Here is a 20,446-nt window from a genome sequence, read left to right as displayed (position 1 = left end):
GGGTAAGTCCCGAATGTCCTCGAATCTCAAAGTCAAGTCCTTGAACATGAGTAGCAACGGGGTTTGTGAGATTGTTAGCAGTGAGGGAACTGAGGACCCAGAATGCTTAAAGTGAATGGGGACAAGTCTCTATGCCCTCTGAAGACTGTGAGAAAAATCTGTAGCTCAGACTAGGGAGGAAAAAGGCTGCAGTTACAAGCGTCCCAGGCGAAGATCATCAGAGTCCACTGTGCAAATGAAAGTTAAGCTCCCCAGTTTATGTTTCCCTTCCGCATTCTGCAATATGGGAACCAGTGGAGATTGTATACAGGCAGAGTACTTCACAATATTGTGTACTACCGACCTAGTTTTAGATAAGCAACGGAGAATTTTTTTAAGGGGGCAGAAGATTACATAGCTTGTTTCTTCGTTTTTAATCTGGAGCTCAGCCTAAAATTAATAAAATAAGTATTAATTACTTTATTAATAATTAATAAAGTAAAATTAATAAAGTAAATTTATTTATAAAATTTATAAAAGAAAATTAATAAAGTAAAAACTTTATTTCTTAATACCTTAGATTGGCTCCTTAAAATGTGTTGCACAGCAGATAAGATTTACTACATTTTTTTGAGAAACAATGTGATTTGCAAGTAATGGAGAATAATTCAGCTAAATATCAATGTGTGAATGAGACTTGAAATGAAAGTTACTAAATATAATCAAAATAAACGGTAAACTATAAAAGAAAGTAAATGTGATCTGCAATAGTGTAAATAAGGTGTTTCACATCATACAATTTGGTCAAAAGTTGGTCATTAACTTAAAGAATCTCTTCAACTGACCGCAACATCAAAGACTGAGAATGGCTAAGAAAAAATGATCAAAGATAATTTTCTTGGAAACAGTTGGCTTTTGCAGGTGAGAAAAAGGCAGCGGATATTTATGCCATGCAGAAGAAAGCTAAAGATTTTTAAGGAAGTGCTCTCCATTCTTTGTGAGCTGTAACGTTTGTCCAAATAGCAATATCCTCTCCCGCAGAGAATCTGCTGCTTGGGCTGGCCATGTGTTATTGTATTTGGACTGTCTCCATCTGCAAATGTTGACTTTTCATCTGTGACCAAGGAAAAAAATCCGTATGAGGAATGTGTAAAACATTTAATCCTTGTTTACTTGTTAACCAAAGGTTTTGTCAAATCCTGCTAGTATGGGTTTTTGCGTTTGCTTCTCAAGGTGACTTGTAGGGGCAGTCACAATGTAGGGTTTAAATCTGAGCTATAAGCTAAAAACTCGGCCAAAATCATTAGGTTTTTACTTAGATTTAGAAATCTAAATACTTGTTCTAAATATGTTTTACATTCAAAAACCTAAATGTGACCTGAATAATACAGTAGTCGATAGGAAAAATTGATTTATAATTCCTTTGTTCTGTCTGCGGCTTCTCATTACTAAAACGAATATAACACTGAAAAGTTTGATTATCTATGGCAAACCACAATGGAATTTGATAAGGGAATAAGAAAACGGTAGAGGTCATTCATCAAAATCTAGTCTCTTACTCTCAATTTATAGATGAGAAACTGGGAGCTGAAATCTCTTAGGAATCTAAAATTACTTTCACAAAGTCCATATTAATTCATTGTTTTATTGTGTTTCAAATATGTTTCTGTTTGCGCTGGCTGTCGATGATGACCATGTGATCTGAGATTTCTAGACTGGTTCTGATTTTTGATGTTCTATGCAGCAATCTCTTGAAACTAAAACAGTTTTGTTTTGTTTTGTTTTGTTGTTTGAGATCAAACAAAACCTGTTGAGTGAATGAATGAAAAATATTTTTCCCATAAGTATACTCAAATATGCCAGATCTATTTTTGGATTTAGACCATCAACATAACTGTGCCATACTACATCATATACCAATCTCAGTTCATGGCCATGGAATTTATTATAGCGTTTGATTATTTTTCTATGCAAGAGCAGAGTAATAGCTGATATTATTCCCATGTGACATTGATTTAAAAGTTTTGATTCGGCATCGTGTAATATTAGTGATCTGAAGTAGAATGATGTATCAAAAGGGAGTGTGGGCAATGCTCAACAACTTCCTCTGTTTTTCATGCCAACTTCTCATATTTGAAATTAATTTTTCCCATATTTAGATTGGAAGCAAATTAACTGATTTGATTTTTAACAGCAACTGTTCAATAAAGATAGTGATGATGGAGTAGTAGATAGGAGGGGTACCTAGCAGATGAATTTATGGGACTTTTTTTCAGGGCCCTCTGTATTTACATAAGCATTTAGCTTTGGCTTTCCATTCAAGGTGATCCACAACAATGATAGGAAATTGTTCCACTGTTACAGCTTGCCTCAAAAAAAAAAAAGGAAAAAAGAAAAAGGAAAAGAAAAAAGAAAGAAAGATAAGGGAAAAAAGGAAAAAAAAAGTTAAAGAAGAAACAGAAATAAGCTAAAAATGATGGTGAAAATGAGCTAGTAAAAATACTAATATTTTTGGATTGGTTTCTTAGAGATGCTAAAATTAACTTCAAATGTAGTGAGTGAAAATATTTGTTTCCCTGAAATTTTATTATAGGAAAATTGATTTAGGCAAGAAATAAGTATGAAAAGTACGATTTTTCTCAGTATATTAATAACAGCAAGTGTGAAGTAACATTATAGGATAAAAGCCGACATAAAATGGAAATTTCTTTAGAACAAGTGAAGAAGTTTCATCGTTGTGCCTAGAAATCTGGGAAACTGCTTCAGCAAATCCGGGTCTGTGGTTGCATCCTTCACTCCAAGGTGTTTAGGGATGCATGACTCTGCATATTCCATTCCTGCTACTGTAAAACTTGGGAAATCAGCAAAATTAGAACTTAAGGACAAATGTTTTGCATAAAAATGGTGATATGTTCTTATCACAAAAATGCCATTATAACATGAGAATCAGGTGTGTTCTGCATGGAAGAGGTATTTTCCTATAATAAAAAATTGAGCAAAATGAAAAATTGAGTGAGAAGGGATGAGTTTGATCCCAAATGATATAAAAATGACTTCTCTCTTTTGTAATTCAACTCTGGCAGTCTGTTTAATCTTATTTTACCTAACGGTAAAAAATCTAAAGAAAATTCATTCACATAAAAGGCCACGTCTTCATATAGTATGAAACCTAACCGGAAATAGGAAAGATCTCATGATTTTTTTTTTTTTTAATATCAGTTTCAAGCTTTGGAATTAAAAGGTTTTAAAGTCACCAGGTTGAAAAGTATGTGGAGGACAGGCCATAAGGTACTTGTTAATTATAGCAGTGAGTTGATCAATGAAGTAACAGTTCTGCTTCAGGGTATAACAAAATGAGATCAAGACCCATTCAACTATCCTACCATTCAGGGTTTGCTGGAGATCCATTAATTTGGATAGTTTCACATTGTAAACTCACTTCTTTAAAAGTCAGAAATTCAAGCAGCTCTCTGACAGGTTGATGCCTATCCACAGAAGAAGTGTTTTGTTGGGTTTTGAGTAAGAAGGTGAGCTGTACAAAGGTGGAGAGGGAAATACACTGACACCTGATATAAATATTAACTGAGACAACGTTCAAGCTTTCAGTTATGCGCTTTTGTATTTGCTTTCAACATTTAAATGCAGAGACAGATGGCTTGTATAGTTTTACCAACCCTTGTGTCTTTATACATTCAGAAACCTGGAATGATAACCAAGCTCATACATTGCAGATTTTGAAAGGGAACAAATAATTTAGGTTTTTAAGAAAAAATCAATAAAAGCTTCAGTGTTAGAAAAATCATGATGGTGGATTTTAATTATTTTTGAGGAGAAGAGGAAACCAATTGCATAATGCTGAAATTGTAAAAAGTATTGGTTAGAACTTGGGTTCTAAATAGATATTGTGTGATGTTGCACAAGTAGGACAAGAAAGTAAATAAAAAATTGGAGAAACAGGGAAAACGTGTGTGGATGCACACATGTAAAATTCTTCAGACATTTATTAAGAATCCAGTACAGTATCTGATATATGTGGTACATGACAGATATTCAGTTGTAAGGACCTATTTTACTGTCCCTGCTCCCCTTCCCCCAGGGGACTTAAAAAACAAGTCCTGGAAACCAGCTCCAGGTGTGGAGGCCAAGAAAAACAAGGCTGTACCCATCTTGAGTCTAGCCCTGACATAAGTACAGCCATCTTGGCAAAGCAGAAGCTGGCACCTTGCACTGTAAGAGTGGGTTAGCGTAAGAATGGCCATCCTGAAGGCCGGGAAGCCATTTTACTGAGCGTCCCTAACCAGCCCACATGGCTCCTGTAAGTTAAGAGAAAGTAGCTAAAACCTAAGAAACAAGTTAATCATATACCACCACGGCGGTTAGGCCGGCTAGGCGATGGCGCCACAGGGACCAAATGTTAAAAAAAAAAACAAATAGTTAACTTGCAGAGATCACAATCCTGCAAGTCAGGAATCTCCCTTGGTTTGCAAATGTCCTGGTGATTTACAACAAAAAGGCCATCTCTTCAATGGCCCAATTTCCAGAGATAATGGCTCAGTTCCTCAAGGCCTCAGGTCGCCCTCCCCACCATAAAACTGAAGGAGGCTGAGGCAGAAGGAAATGTAGTTAAGGTGAAAGTTCTTCTAAACCTAAATCTCACTTAACCGCCAGGATGGCGCCAGGGTGACACCGGGGTGTCAAAAGGTTAAACAAAGTTAAACTGTCAACGTGGGGCGCAAGATATGTATGTAGCCATGAAGAAGTGCCTTGAAAATGCTATATAAACCCTTGGCTTTGAGTGCTCAGGGTCCTTGTTGATACCCGCTGCGCCGGGCGGATACTTGGACTCCAGCCAGCTGGAGATAAACCTCGCTGTGTGACTTGCATTATCGAGAGTGTTCTCTAATTGAGGGGTGGTCGACTCCGTACCCTAACACAGTAAACACTTTGAGGGAACTTATGAATGGAAAATAACTATAATTAATCATCAATTAAAATAATTACTTATAGTGATAGCATTAAAAATAATCATGATCAAAGATAAAGAGCAATATTTTAATGTATATACTTTCTGCAATATTATCAAAACTTTCCTGATATCTCAAGGGCCCTGTATTTGATGGAGAATGAATGATTATTTTTAATTATATTTTAGAAAGTGACAGTTTTCCATATTGGTGCTTTAGAATGTTTTTCTCCTTTCAAAAAGTATAAAACAACTCAGTCACTGTTTCTAAAAATAAAAGAAATGAATTGGAAACTCTTCCATGTTCAGCATGCTTCCGATTATAAACTTCTAAAGAGCAGGGGCTGTCAGGACTTTTTAATTTAAAAAGTGGGTTTTGTTTTTTTTTTTTATATTTTTTTTTTTTTTTTTTACCTATTTATGACCTTTTTTTTTCTTTTTTTTTTTTTAAATTAATTCCTATTTTTTTTTTTTGTTTTGGGGGTTTTTTTTTGTTTTTTTTTTTGTTTTTTTGGTGTTTTTTTTTTTAATATCAGGGCAACTGCCGGTGATTATATAAAGGCCCAAATAAAAAAAAAAAAAAGAAAACATTTCCCTATTTAATGTCATGTCCCAAAATAAAAACTTAGCAAAGCGTAAAGCAAAGTATATTTTCCCATAGTGCAGCTCAAGCATTTAAGGACACTGGTATAATATACTTTAATATAGGTTTTTAATATAGGGTTTTTTTGTTTGTTTATTTGTTTGTTTGTTTGTTTTCTTTAATGCAGTCTTGATTCGGTTCTGAGGCCCTGGCTAGAGATCCCCTTCTTGAATAAACCCAGACCACACACTACTCCCCTTCTAGAGCTCTTAACGGTCCTAGATCATTATGCAACCTCCCTAAGTGCCACAGCTCTTAGGTACCAGGATAACTGGGGACAGACCCTATGCCCTAGATTTTCAGGAATTATTCAACTATTAGTCAATCCATGGAGAGCCCCGGAAACATCCCAGCCTATTTGCCATGCATAAACTGCCCCCTGAAATCCCAGTTTCTTTTTAACCTATTCTTTGTTGCAGTTCTCTGCGCGGCCCCTGCCCAGAGGCATTTTCTCCTTCAGAGCTGTAAGTAACAAAAACTCTGGGTTTTCATCCCAGTGTTGTGTTGTCTTCCACATCGTGGTGGATCTTTAAATCTTATACAGCCGTCGAGTACCTGAAAGACTTACCTAAGAACATACAAAATGTCTGTAAATTTACTTATATATTTTATCAAAGACTTTCAAATTTATTCATAAACATAAATCATTAAGTACAATTCTCAGAGAGCGATTAATATTGTTTAATGGAAAGAAACTAATTTTCTTTCAAGTCAAAGATTTTGGATAGTACACATAAATTTTGACTGTGATGTCTTCAATTGTCAATTACCTGTAAGAGGAACTTTCAGAAAAAGGTAGAAATGACATAGAGGGAACAAAGTCCATCTTTCACCTTGTAAAGAGACAAGCCTTTTTAAATCAGCTAACTGGTAATGACACCTATTCATTCCTAAGGACACCTTTTGCTCCCTTCTTTGTTCACTGCTTTTAAAATAATTGTTTCCCAAGATAACCTGAAAACTCTATGAGGACAGGGTTGACATTGATTTTGTTCACTGATGTATTCTTGGTGCCTGTCACAGTGTCAGCATATAGTACATGCTCAGTAAATATTTATGGAATAAATAAATGTTACTAGTTCTGAAAAAATATGCTCTTTGTTAAAATATGTCACTCACTGCTGAAGACTAAGGATTCACATATACTCACACACATACACACTTTCTCAATCTCTGGATAATATTCTTAATTTAATGAGAGGGTAATGAATGTTGGATGAAGCTATTTTAAAAATAATCTTGCATATTCTCCCTTTTTTATGTACTCAATAAAAACCTGATTCTATTGCTATTTCTGAGGTAACCGATTATTTGTTTTCCTTTGGAGGTATTAACAACAAGAAAAACTTAATGGTTCTAGAAAGGTAAAAATGAAAGGCTGGTGTCTAGTCCTCAAGCTAGATTATACATCAAACTGGTGATTACTTTACCTCCATTGATGTCTTGAAAGGAGTGAATATATTTAACAGAAAAGTTAAATAATTCATTTATTAGCTGTCACAAAGTATTGCTAGGCAAAGAGATGTGTTGTTGAGGAAGCTTTTGGTGTGATGTTTGTTAAATCAGCATCTTCTATTATAATTACTTAAGGTCTGCCTTTAAGCAGAGGATATTTTTAATTATTTCTCAGAACATTTTCAACCCCATAAAATTTTAATTAACAATTAACATTGTTCATAGATCATCACTATTGCTTAGCACTATAAGAAATCAGAAGACTTGAGAAGTCATTTTTTTTTTCCATTAATGGATTTTAAATCTAGTTGGGATAAAACAAAAATAAAGTGATCCTCATGAATGTACAGAACCTCCCCCAAAAGATGAAAGTATCATTAAGGCAAGAATTGAGGGAGCTCAGTTAGGACATTTGTCATTCATAAGAGGAGATCTGTGAAAATCTTCAAGGTGCATATGAGCTATGAATTGTTGTAGTTATGGAAGTTAGTGGTGGTACTTGGGAAGCAAGCTGACCTTGAAAGAATAAGTAATTAAATAAAAGAAAATGGAAGAGGCAAAAAGCATCTTCTAAATTTGTGGTCTCAACATATGGAACATGGTTTGGTTTAAGCAAAATGTGTTAGATTTGTGGATATAGAGTCCTTGAGCACACCTCTGTGAACCTAAAAGGAAGAAATTAGTTTGAACTTTTGAAGCGTGGGCAGAATTCAGAGGGCAAAGAAAGGCCCATAGAGAAATTTAAGTTAAATATACTAGGAAGTTAGTAATCATTGGAGATTGGTGAGAGAAATAGTTTTGAGTAACAAACATGTGTTTAAGCAAAATAAAACTTTTCTCTTTTGAGGGGATGAGAATACAGGTCAAATGAAAAGGAATTTTAAAGTTATTCTAAAGAGAAGATTTTAGATTTTAAAAATGACTAAAATTTGAGCTTGTAGGAAATGGTAAATTTCAGCCATGTTGTTTTCACATCTGGTGTCCATGGCGATGTTGCTCGTGTTTTGGGGTCTCGAGTATTGGCCATCAACTTTTACCTGTTTTGGAAGGTATTTTTCCATATGCAAGGAATAACTGGAATATTAGTAAGCCAAACAGATGTTAATATTAAAAAAAAAAACAACAAAAAACAACCCACAATTATTGGGCACTTAAGTGCCAGTAGTGCTAAATTGGGTTTTAGCAAAAACACACATTCCAGTTGTTAAGTGTTTTAATCATTGTTGAGGCAATCATGCAGATGTTTTCTTCATTTTCTTCTACGTTTTTACTCTGATAACTCTCGAGTCTTGCCTATCCAGGTAACTTCATTCGTAAAATCAATTCCTAATTTCCAGTCTATCACTTATCACTTGACTGTTTAATCAAGGGGAAAAGAACAAAGCAAAACAAATTTTTCCTAAATCATTTTGGCTATTGTTTTTCAGTAAAAGGTTAATTTCCTTTTTATAGAATCAGAAAAGAGTTTACTTTTGAAATCTGGTTAAAATGTATGTGCTAGACTGCCTACTAGTAAAAACAAACAAAAAAACCCCACACACTAATAGATAAATATCTATGATGACTTTTTCCCCTGAATATTGGACTTCATGTGATCCAATTTGCAACTTAGCTAGACTTTCCTTCTAGTGAAATCCGGTTTATTTAATACACTTAGAAATATAGAAAATAGTTTAAGCTTGGAAGGAACCAAATGCTGTCTTTAGATGCAAATGACTTTTTATTTACTTGGATTTCAGAATGTTTGCAGCAGACTAGGTGTTCCTTTAATAACATACACATTAATTAAAATATTCTTTTAATTATTTTTGATTTTTTTAAATGTGCAGTTATTTTCATGTGATTTCATATAAATTAACATGTGTTTATATGGAAAAATGGTATTTTATGTAACCACTTATTTACTTTTATTTTTATATTTATTTATTTTTTAAAAAGATTTTATTTATTTATTTATTTGACAGTGAGAGAGAGAGAGAGAGAGATAGATCACAAGTAGGCACAGAGGCAGGCGTGGGGGGGGGCGGGGAGCAGGCTCCCTGCTGAGCAGAGAGGTGGGTGCAGGCCTTGATCTCAGGACCCTGGGATCATGACCTGAGTTGAAGGCAGAGTCAACCCACTGAGCCACCCAGGTGCCCTAGAGTACTTTTAATATAATATTTCAAGCAGCACTTTTGCATTTTATTTTTATGGAGTTATATATTCACACATTTTTCAACATCGTACGTACAATTTTCCTATTTTTCATGATTTCTCATAAATAAGAGCTTTTTAGTTGAGGATTAGAAGATAAATCAGTAATAATACATATGCCATAGAAAGGGTTGATCTGAAATGATGTATCTGTTTACTTTTGTCTGTTTCTAGCTGTAAGTGAAGGCCTAAGGAAAGAGATGATTCTTATTTTCATAGCAAGGAATTTGATTCCTTCTTGAAAGCATTTGAATTCTTCGAATTGTTTAAGTTACGCTTTTCATGAGAAAATGAGATCACTGATGCACTTTTTGTCTAAGGAGACAATTTTACATTAAAATTCTAACCACTTTCTTTTCTTATTCTCTCTGTCTCTTGCCCTCTGTAGATGGGCCTTTGGGTCCCCGAGGATTAGCTGAAGCTACAGAGATGTGCACTCAAGAGTGCTTGGTTTTGGGTCACTCTGATAATTGCTGGATGCCTCCTGGCTTGGGTCCATATCAACACCCTAAATCTCCTCTCTCAACCTTTGCACCCCAGAAAGAATGGGTCAAGAAGGACAAGCTTGTGAATGGGCACACCCTTACCAGATCCTGGAAAGAAGATAGCAACAGGAACCAGTTCAATGACCGTAAGCAGTATGGCTCCAATGAAGGCCATTTCAACAATGGCAGCCACATGACAGACATTCCTCTGGCAAATCTGAAGTCTTATAAGCAAGCAGGAGGTACTATTGAAAGTCCGAAGGAGCACCAACTCTAAAAAAAAAAAAAAAAAAGCTATATGGGACCTAATAACTTTAATCTAAATAGACATGCTAATACCCTGTGTGTCAGAGCTTTATGTATTCAATAGATCTCTATAACTATGCCCCTTTATAGCAGGGATATCCATAACTTTGTGTTAGCACCATGGAGGATACAATATTTTACAACATTTTTATGTTATGTTATGAGAAGATAGTTCTACTAGCCATGTGATCTTGTTTACTAGAATTGATTAAACTCTCCAGAGATCACTCCATTGTGCAAATATCCTTTTTTTGTTTTTTTGTTTTTGTTTTTTGTTTTGTTGTTGTTGTTGTTTTTTAATTGAATTTTACTTTTGACCCTGGACTGCTGCTATGAACAATAGAATATGCATTTGGAGAGTAAGAAAGTTCCATGGATTAGAGTGACTGACAAACATATCCAGTTAGAAACTTGTGCTCTTTTTGTCATTGATTTGTGCTGGGACTGCTATACTTGATATTTTACTTCAAGCGAAATTTAAAAAGATAAGCATTAAACTTATCGTATCGTACTGTTAACAACGTTAGTGGATACTTGTAAGTCAATCAGTGTTAAAGTATTTGTAAATAGAAGCAAGTTATTATTAACAACTTTTGTGTACTTACGATGTTCACCTAAAAACTGCTGTAGCATAACTCTGTGTTTTATGGTTGCTTCTTCCTTCTTCTTAATTTGCCTCTTTGTCGTTATTTTTGTTGTTTCTTTTAGTGAGGTGTTTCTGCGTTAGTAGTCTGTCTTGACACACATTGTTCAAAGGATCTCAAATACTTGTGTTTAAAAAAAGGTTCTGGAATCTTGCTTCTTCTGTGACCGCTTATGATGCTAGGCTTCTGTTAAAAATAAAGATAAGACGAAAAGTTTATATAAAAACAGGACTTCTGCAAAAGCTTGGAAATTCAGAACCTATTTTCTTGACATCCTTGTTTTCAAAGTAGGCGAAGCAAAATCGCTTAATTAGTAGCATTAAGTGAGAGAGTAATGGGAAAGTGTTAGCCTTCAGAAAGTAATATAATATCCTGTACTTGTCACTCATACAAAACTAATGTATCAAAATTAGCATATATCAAAGAAAAATTACTATTCAAAAATAGTTTCAACTGGGCAAATGTGTGTCTACAACTTTGTTGAAATGGCAGAGTTTGTGTTGATCCTCATATACAATAATGTTGTTGTAACACAAGTGTTAGACCATAGCCACAAAATATTTAATGTGTTGTGCCTTCATGATGTAACAGAACATTCTCCAGGTAGGCTAGTTGGGGGAAATAAAGGGATAAATCTCTAATTATTGCTGTTTAACTGTTTGTTATCATAGTCGGTCAATGCCTGGCAGGTACCAGCATCTTGTCACTTAGGTCAAACCAGCAGAGTGACAACTAATGTTAATAAGATCTCAGTTGCACGTGCAAACAAATCCAAATTCGAACATTCTTAGGAGGTTTTTGTTAAGGCATGACAGATGATTTAAACAAATAAATAGCATGCAACAAAATGTCTTTATTGAAAGAAGTGAAAGTTATCTTAATGCCACGGTTCAACATCAGTTTAAAAGTTAAAAAAATAAATAAATAAAAAATAAAAAAAAAAAAAAAGGTTTGCTAATCTGATAGTTAATTTGTTCTTACCAAAAATAAAATTACTTTGTAAATAGCAATTCACGTTTTTCCACAGTATAATGGAAAATAATGGGTAGGGGTGCATTGCTTATTGCAGTACATTTTTTGTCGGTTTGTGAGGGGTGTTTGATGACTTTGACAGAATAAATATCTAAACAATTATCCTTGTTACTGCTTTGCCAGTTCTACGTTATTTACAACTATTCAGCTCTTGCAATAAATGTTCTGAATTCCTGATCGTAGCGTGTTAATTCTTGGTCAACATCCAAAGCGATGATTTCTACTCTAATTGTCGTACAAATATATGTTGATAAAACAGCTCTTAATTAGAAATCAAGGCAGACTCATTAGGGGCTGACTACCTGTGTTCTGAAAACAGGTTTCAAGTTTTAGTTACCCTCCCTTAGTGGTCTGTGCAATCGTTTTCTAGGGAAATTCGTGGAGAGAGTTGGTGCGCTTTCTAGTCACGATGCATGCAAGTTTTATCCAAGTGGAATCCCGTGTCAGGAAGCTGGCAGGGGGCACTAGTTAGTGCAGTTACCTTCTTGACTCTCAGTCTCTTCAGCAAGATTGCATGAAACAAACTCTCATATATTTTATTGTTGGCTAAGCAGAAGAAGATTATTCTAGGACTAAGGCCTTGAAACAAGGGCGAAAACTTCATCTGTATTTATTTCAGGTTAGGAAAATAGGTAGAGAAAGCTATCGAGGATCATAAGACATGCTCACACACGTGCCAGGTGCTTCTATTCTCCAGAGGGCAGCTGAGTCCCTTTTCACTCATGTTGGGGTCTGAGGGTAGGTAATCTGGTCTGACTCTTCCTCTAGAGCTTTCTGAAGCCCTAAGAAGTAGGACTCAGGAGTTAGAGACATGGAGATAAAGATATTCTCTTGCACCGTGACTGGGTTTGAAACCATATTCCATCACCTCTGAGTAAGCCCGACTTACCAGTTACTCAGGCGCACCTACAGGGGCGCAGCCTGCCCCAGGGCACAGAGAGTGAATGAATCCTGAAGACAGGCTACTCTAGAAAAGGTAAAAGAAAATAAAATTCATGCCTGCACAGTCTTTCTTTAGGTTTTACCAATTAGATAAGTCATTCCCCTCTGCCTTTTAGAGTGAAGGGTGAGAGAAAGTAAAACAATTTCTCTTATATTTTTCTTTCCCCTAAAGAGTGGAAATATACTTAAATTAAAAAAAAAAAATAAATAAAAACAGGGGAAAAAAGAGAGAGAACAAACCACAAGTTTGGGAAAGAAGCTCCCCATCCCTACCATACTGTATTTCTTTGAATAAATACAATATAACAATATCTACTCTTTTTTTTTTTTTACAATATCTTTGCTTTTCAAGGCATTCAGTTATATGCTCTGAAATTTTATTTATTTATTTTTTTGCCCCATGAAATTTTATCGTTGATAATATCACAAACCAAGATGAAGAATGTATCAAGTAAATAAACTAGTATATTCATAATGACTATTCCTTCAGTATTATACACATTGTTTGATTATGTAGACATTGAATATTATGAATCATTATTTACCTGGAAACTAAAGCCATTTACATTTCCTAGAAAAACACACCTATATGAAAGGTACAAAGATAATAACTTTTAGAGTAACTAGCAGACGTTATGATGCTATATATTAATGTTTTTAAGGCAGGTATAGAAATAAACTTTATAAAGCTGAATATGACCTATTTGAGTATTTCTACACATACTATAACATAAAATATATTTTTAAATAACGGCCATTCATTAATAGGTCATTTGTGAAGAGTCCTTTTGCTGCACTATTTAGCAGATCTCCTTTGGCATAAACTGATGCTCCCTGCCCCCATCATTCCTTAGCTAATGCTAGAAATACAGCTGAGGCCCCAAAGCCCTTCTAGTATTTATTAAACTCTCTTGGCTAGAAGCCAGGAATGGCTAATTATTATTAGTGAGGAGTTTTGGCAGCCAGGGATGAAAGGGATGCCTTGTCGGTTTCAATTCTAATGTGGATGCCAGGGTGTCGCTTTGTAAGAGGGCAAACCAAATTATGAGAAGGAGGAGTGCTGTTGCCAGTTTAAAAATGCTTCATTGTTCTGCTTTGTTTTAAACAGAGCTGATCTTCTCTCCCTCAAGGAAGCTCCTTCATTGGTTCTTTTGGGAGAGATTGCTTTTAGATTCTCCCAGCGTTCTTAAAGGCACAGAGATCACATAATGAGTACTCTATATACTGTTCCTTTCTGTTCACAACTACTGATCTGAATTTTAGTGGATATCAACCAGGCTTTTCACCATTGAGAAAATGCAAAATTGTCCTCTTAGGATTGGAATATCTTTGTAAGATAAATACCATTAAAACATGACCATCATAATAATTTTGCATTCACATTTAGTTCACTCAAAGTTTAAAGTAATGGGTATCCTCAAAATATCAATTTTCTGTTATCTTGATGCTACCATCATCTGTTTTAAAACATTAAATAAGGACTTTATTTTACACTTCTATAAATGCATCTTATCTTCTTATGTCTTAAAATTCTTAGTGTCCTGCACACAGAAATGAGTTCTGTGCATTTTTATTTTACTAACGTATTACAATTTTCTTGAAGCTTTATAGTAAAAATCTCTTTTGAAGTAGTCTTTCATTTTTTATCCTCATATTTTCTCTTCAAAGTCCTATCGTTGGGACACCTGGGTGGTTCAGTCATTAAGCGTCTGCCTTCAGCTCCTGTCATGATCCCATGGTCCTGGGATAGAGCCTTGCATTGGGCTCCCTGTTCAGCGGGGATCCTGCTTCTCCCTCTCCCACCCCCCCTGCTTGTGCTAGTGTTTCCTCTCTCTCTGTATCTCTCTATCAATTAAATAAATAAAATCTTTTAAAAAAATAAAAAATAAAGTCCTATTGTTGTAGTCTTATTAGCATATATACAACACAATTATTATTGGACTTATTCAATGCCAGCTAACCTAGAATTCATATATTTGCAAATATGTTCAACTGCAGTGATTTTTCAAAGAATATCACAGTTCCACTGTGTCTTTTCTAGATCTTTGTTGTTCTTTTTAAAATTTTTTATTGAGCTATAACTGACATATAATATTACATTAGTTTCAGGTATACAACATGATTTGCTATTTGTATATATTGCAAAATGATCACCATAACACATCTGGTTAACATTCATCACCATTCCATTATTATAATTTTTTTTCTTGTGACAAGAACTTTTAAGATTTTCTCTCTTAGCAACTTTCAATTATACAGTATACTGTTATTAACTATAGTCACCCTGCTGAACATTATCTTTGTGGTTCTTCTAACAGGAGTTTATTATTTCACTTCCAAATTCGTCATTAGTTATGACATCATTGATATCATCCTGAATAATGATCCTCAATTATAATAAGAAAAATCTTCGCCTTGGAACTCTAACACAATTAAGATGTATTGTGATACAGCATTAGGTGATTCTACATGAAATTACACTGTTTTTATATTTCATGACATCACATCTATTTTCTTGTAACGAACTGTTCACATAAGCAGTTGTGGTCCATATTATTTTGTAGATAAAGTGTTTTCACTTTGTCGAAGACAAAAATCATGAAAAGATTTAAGATAACATATATGCATTCACCATTAAATCCATACATCATAAACGTACTTCAATGTCAATATAACAACTTGGCCTCAGTGGCAGGTCCTCAAACCTCTTACTGATAGACACATGATGGGACACTCCTCCTCCAGGAGACATTTCCTTGTCCTAGTTTCTTGGATACTACAACCTCTTACTTCCTCTTACATCAAAAGCCCTGTCTTCTCAGATCTCCCTTTTTTTTTTTCCCCAACATATTTGTTTACATCTGTAAGTTTCCCACTGCCTTCGCTTCACCCCATCAGTTTGGTATGTTGTATTTAAAATTTTTTTTTAAGATTTTATTTATTAGAGAGAGAGAGCACAAGTAGGGGGAGCAGCAGGCAGAGGAAGAAGCAGGCTCCCAGCTGAGCAAGGAGCCTGATGCAGACTCAATCCCAGGACCCTGAGATCATGACATAAGCTGAAGGCAGCCACTTAACCAAAGATGCCCCTGTATTTTCATTTTTATTCAACCATAAGTATTTTCTAGTTTCCCTGGTGATTTCTCCTTTGACATATCGGTTGTTTAAGAGTGTATTGTTTGATGTCCATATATTCGTGAGTTTCCCAGTTGTCCTTCTATTATTGATTTCCAGCTTCATTCTAGTGTAGTCAGAACAGATCATTTTATAATTTCAATCTTCTAGAATTTATTGAGACTTGTTTTGTGGATTAACATATCTGCCGATCCCCTTTTAAAATTGAAATGCCTCCCTGGGCATTCGCAATCCTATTTTCAACCTGCGCTACGTCCCCACACCCATGGCCCTGAGCCCTTTCTAACTATAAGCTATAATTTACTTCTTTCCAGAGTTTATTGATCATTGTCTGTCTCCCCTCACTAGAAGATAAACTCCACAAATATTTTGGACAAATATTTTGAATTCTTGTTCACTGATGTATCCATTACTCTTGGATTGGTGCCTGGGACCAACTAGATGCTCAACATATATTTGATGAGTGAATGAGTGAATGAACTATCACCCATCTCTCCGCCTTTACATTTCTATAGGTTTTACACATGCGATAGGGAGAAATTGATCTTACTTGATCAACATCTCAGTTTTCACATGGATAACAAGGTCCTTAAATTTAAATTTTAACTAGGGGTGCCTGGGTGGCTCAGTGGGTTAAAGCCTCTGCCTTCAGCTCAGGCCATGATCCCAGGGTCCTGAGCTCGAGCCCCACATTGGGCTCTCTGCTCAGCGGCGAGCCTGCTTCCCCCCTCTCACTCTGCCTGCCTCTCTGCCTACTTGTGATCTCTCTCTGTCAAATAAATAAATAAAATCTTTAAAAAATAAAAATAAATTTTAACTAGGAGACTTTGGGGTTATGTAATTAGGAAATTACAACAACGTGCATTATTTGCAAAAGACTGGAGCACTCCATTTTCCACATTTTTCCTTTTCTATTCCTTTCAGTCTACTCATTGAATTTGTCTATTTTTCCTTAAGGAAATGCTAGGCTTTGTTTCAGTAAGTTTCAAGTAAAAAATTATATTTCTAAGAATTTGCTGGTTTGGAAGAAACTACTTGTAAAGCAAATAATTTCCATTCTACCCAGCAATTTTTCTTTGTGGAATCTATTTTCCCTTCTACACTTCTTGAAGTCTGCACACTCCAATGCCTGGTGAATGTGATCACTATTTTTATAGGTTTTTGTTTCTTCCCTGATGCTTCATGACTCAAGGTTCTAATTTAAGCCTCCCTCACTCTCTGGGGCATTCACTGTGCATACTTCCCCAGTGCTTTCCACCCCCACCAAGGAGATGCTATCTGTGGCCATCAGCCTTATGGAAAAGGCTAAGATGGTAGCAGCTCTCATTTTTAAACCATATCTTATTTCTACCAGAAACAAGTTTTAGATTGTTTTTCTCCCCCCAAAACCCATACATCAGAGGAAAATAAAAATAACAAAAGAATTACCAAAACAAAAAACAAAACAAAACAAAAGAAACAAACAAAAAAAAAAAACAAAAAAATTGAGTCAAAGAGAATGTGTGTCTGTCTACTTTATGTGTGTGTGTGTATATATATTCATAATTTTATGTCACCAATTCTGTATACGTTCTAGAACTGGGCCATATATTTGTCTCTGATGTTATTGGGAGCTAAGGCAAAACAAATGAACAGAAGTACACCACTTATCAGTAAAATAGGTTTTTAAATTTCAGAGGATCGTATTCTATCTTTGCAGTCTTCTTCACAGTCTGATAACAAATGGGCCATTAGCAACAATATTTTTACATAGACACGTATTTTCAAAGTAGAGCATATCTTAATTAATAGGTTCTGTAAATTATGAACATTGCTATCTAAACTATACAAAATTTTATGTAAATATATTTTTTACTTCACTTGTAATAATATTTTTAAATGTTCAGTTGCACATCACCTAAGTAATCTTGCTTATGTTTCCGCCCTTTGGAAGACATCATAATAATGGCAACTCTGCTGGTCCCAGACCACTCGTTTCCTGTCACTATCTAATTCTCTTCCTTGCATTATGGGAAGGATTGCTTCCCTCAGGAAAGCCGAAAGTTTCAAAAGGAGGAAATAATTTCCTTTCCAGCCATAGCCAGGAGAACCTTGATCATTGTAAAAAAAAAAAAAAAAAAAATATATATATATATATATATTCGACTTCAGTAACGTGTTCTCATTCCCCAGCCTTTGGTTAAAACATCCCTAATAACATTGTGTCCGGGATCTAACTGAAAGACCACTGTCCTTGGATATGGCAGAGGTTGCAAGAGACTTAAATATCTTTACTGCCCAGTGCTGATGGGTTAGAAGGCCTTTAGTTGTATGATAATATGACAACTGATGTAGAGTCTTTTTTTTTTTAAATCAGGGTTTTATTTATCTTTGGTTGGAATTGTCCCAAAGAGCAGTGGGGGCTTTAATCAGGGCTCAGAGATCTTCAGAGTAACTGACAAGAGAGGCCTGACACACATCACGAGACAGAGTATAATTTCCTGGGAAATCTATCTGCACAATTGTTGGACTAAAACTCAAATACATGGGAAACTTATTTGCTGTTCTTTGTTTTTCTGAAGCATGTAAACATCCTTCCATGAGGTTTTGTCTTATTTATCCATCAGTGATTACAAAGGTGTTTATACAGCCTTACTCTGTGCTCAGCACAGTTCTAAGGATTTACAAGTGTTAACATTTCATTTCCTCACGTACTTTTTTTTTTTTTTTTTTTGAAAGATGTGTGCTGTTTGTCTCACAGTCCATAGACAAGGCAACTGAGATACAGGGAGTTTAAATGAATCGACTGTAGATCCTTGACCAAGCAAGCAAGCAAGCAAGCAGGGGTGTCAGTCTGCGGGTCTGACCGCAGAGTCCTGGCGCTTGACCCCTGTACAATGCTCCCTCCTTATGAAAGATTCAAGCACTCTTTGATTCTGAGACTGAGTGATAACCTTTTCTTTTAGGATTTTATTTATTTGAGAGAGAGACACAGAAATAGCGACAGAGAGCACAAGTGAGGAGGGGAGGGAGAAGCAGGCTCCCTGCTGAGCAGAGAGCCCAATGCGGGGCTTGATCCCAGGACCCTGGGATCATGACCTGAGCCACCCAGGCGCCCCTACCTTTTCTTTTCTTTCTTTCTTTTTTTTAAATAACAGCAATAAAATGATGTATTAATTTGTTCTAAAGGAAATATCCCCCTTCCACTTAGAGGTGAGTTTACCCCATGAATGGCATAGTCATATGTTGGCTTAAATATCTCATTTATTAAATGTGTAACAATTGTGCTATTTAGCCTTGGGACAAAATCATAGAGTCTAAAATGGCACACAGCTTAAAGTGAATGCAGCCTAAACTGTTCTTGGGAAATCTAGCTAAAGTCCCTGCTTCTGGATAAAAATGCCCAATTCCTTTCACATGCCCTATGTATATCTGTTCACTATACCTTTTTAAACGTAGCACTTGCCTTCTGTTCCTTGCAAAATCAGGTGAGGAACAAAGTGAGCCACATACCAGGCTCACATTGCCAATAAGCAGGACATTAAAATGAGAACCAAATCAGTCTGATAATTAACTTCAGCCAGCCCATTTTCTTCTCATCATGAAAGTGCAGCTCCCACAGACATCAAGGGGAGCTACATGCTCACATGGAGGAGAGAATGGACTCTCCGAGCATCATAGAGAAAGCTATACATACATTAAGCTTCAAAACATAAATGCCCTCTCTTACTGTATCACCAACTTTAATCAACCGTTCTTACCTCTACAGTTATTTTCCAAATGGAGATGCGCCGCTTAATTTGACAAACAAGAATCCCAGATTACAGATATGAAATAAATAAATTACAATGCCAAGGTCATACCATCTAGCAATACGTTGCCAGTCTTTTCTTTCTTTTAAGGACTTATTTATTTGAGAGAGAGCATGAGCAGGAGGGACAGAGGGAGAAGGAGAGAGGCTCTCAAGCAGAATCCACACTGAGAGCAGAGACCAACACAGGGTTCAATCCCACGACCCCAAAGTCATGACCGGGCCAAAACCAAGAGTTGGAAGCTCAACGGACTGCGGCACCCAGGCAACCCTAGATTTTAAATGTAGTTCCCAATCTTACAGGGCACTCCTTTGTAACAGCATATGATGACAAACAAAGTATTAAATAATATTAAATATAAATATTCAATTAATAAGAGTTTAATAATATCACAGCATCACTCCATAAACCGTTAGACCATTAAGCCATTTGTATAGGATAACTTCTTTCCTCCTTTCTACTTTGATCTTTAATTATTGCTGGGACATACTTGCTGATGTAAATAATTGAACATCTTAAGAAATATCTGTCTCTTTATGCACACACAGTAATCACTATGAGAAAACCAATAATCTGAAACTTCTTGAGAAAGAAAACATATGAGTATTTCTTTTAAAAATGGTATCCTGGGATTTTTTTGCATATTTTATCATTTATAGATAGAGATATAAAATACGTAGTTATATAGATATGTAGACTATTGTATGCTATTTTTTGCATTTATTACTAATGACTTATATGGTTATATTTTTGTGTTAATTTGGTGATGCTTATACAATTCCAGAATTCTAGGCAAAGAAGTTCATCTAGTACAAATACCAATTTCCCAGTGGGCTGGCATTTAAACTACTTAGTCCAGATGAAAAATCATAGAGAAGAGT

The 20,446-nt window shown here is 35.5% G+C and overlaps 1 protein-coding gene across 1 annotated transcript in view; it reads left to right on the top strand.

Moving 5' to 3' along the window:
- LOC111147021 (protocadherin 9) overlaps positions 1-10,001 on the top strand; it is an 899,956-nt gene extending 889,955 nt beyond the window's left edge. The window contains exon 5 of the mRNA XM_022502867.1: positions 9,622-10,001. Coding sequence (XP_022358575.1) covers positions 9,622-9,995 — 374 coding nt within the window. The 3' untranslated portion in view covers positions 9,996-10,001. The remainder of the gene's footprint in view (positions 1-9,621) is intronic.
- The last annotated feature ends 10,445 nt before the right edge of the window (positions 10,002-20,446 follow it).

The sequence above is a fragment of the Enhydra lutris genome, unplaced genomic scaffold (genome assembly GCF_002288905.1).
Source record: "Enhydra lutris kenyoni isolate GAN:26980312 unplaced genomic scaffold, ASM228890v2 scaffoldscaffold15, whole genome shotgun sequence".
Taxonomy (NCBI): domain Eukaryota; kingdom Metazoa; phylum Chordata; class Mammalia; order Carnivora; family Mustelidae; genus Enhydra; species Enhydra lutris.
Note: the sequence above shows the minus strand (reverse complement) of the source record. Positions and strands in the feature narration are given on the sequence as shown.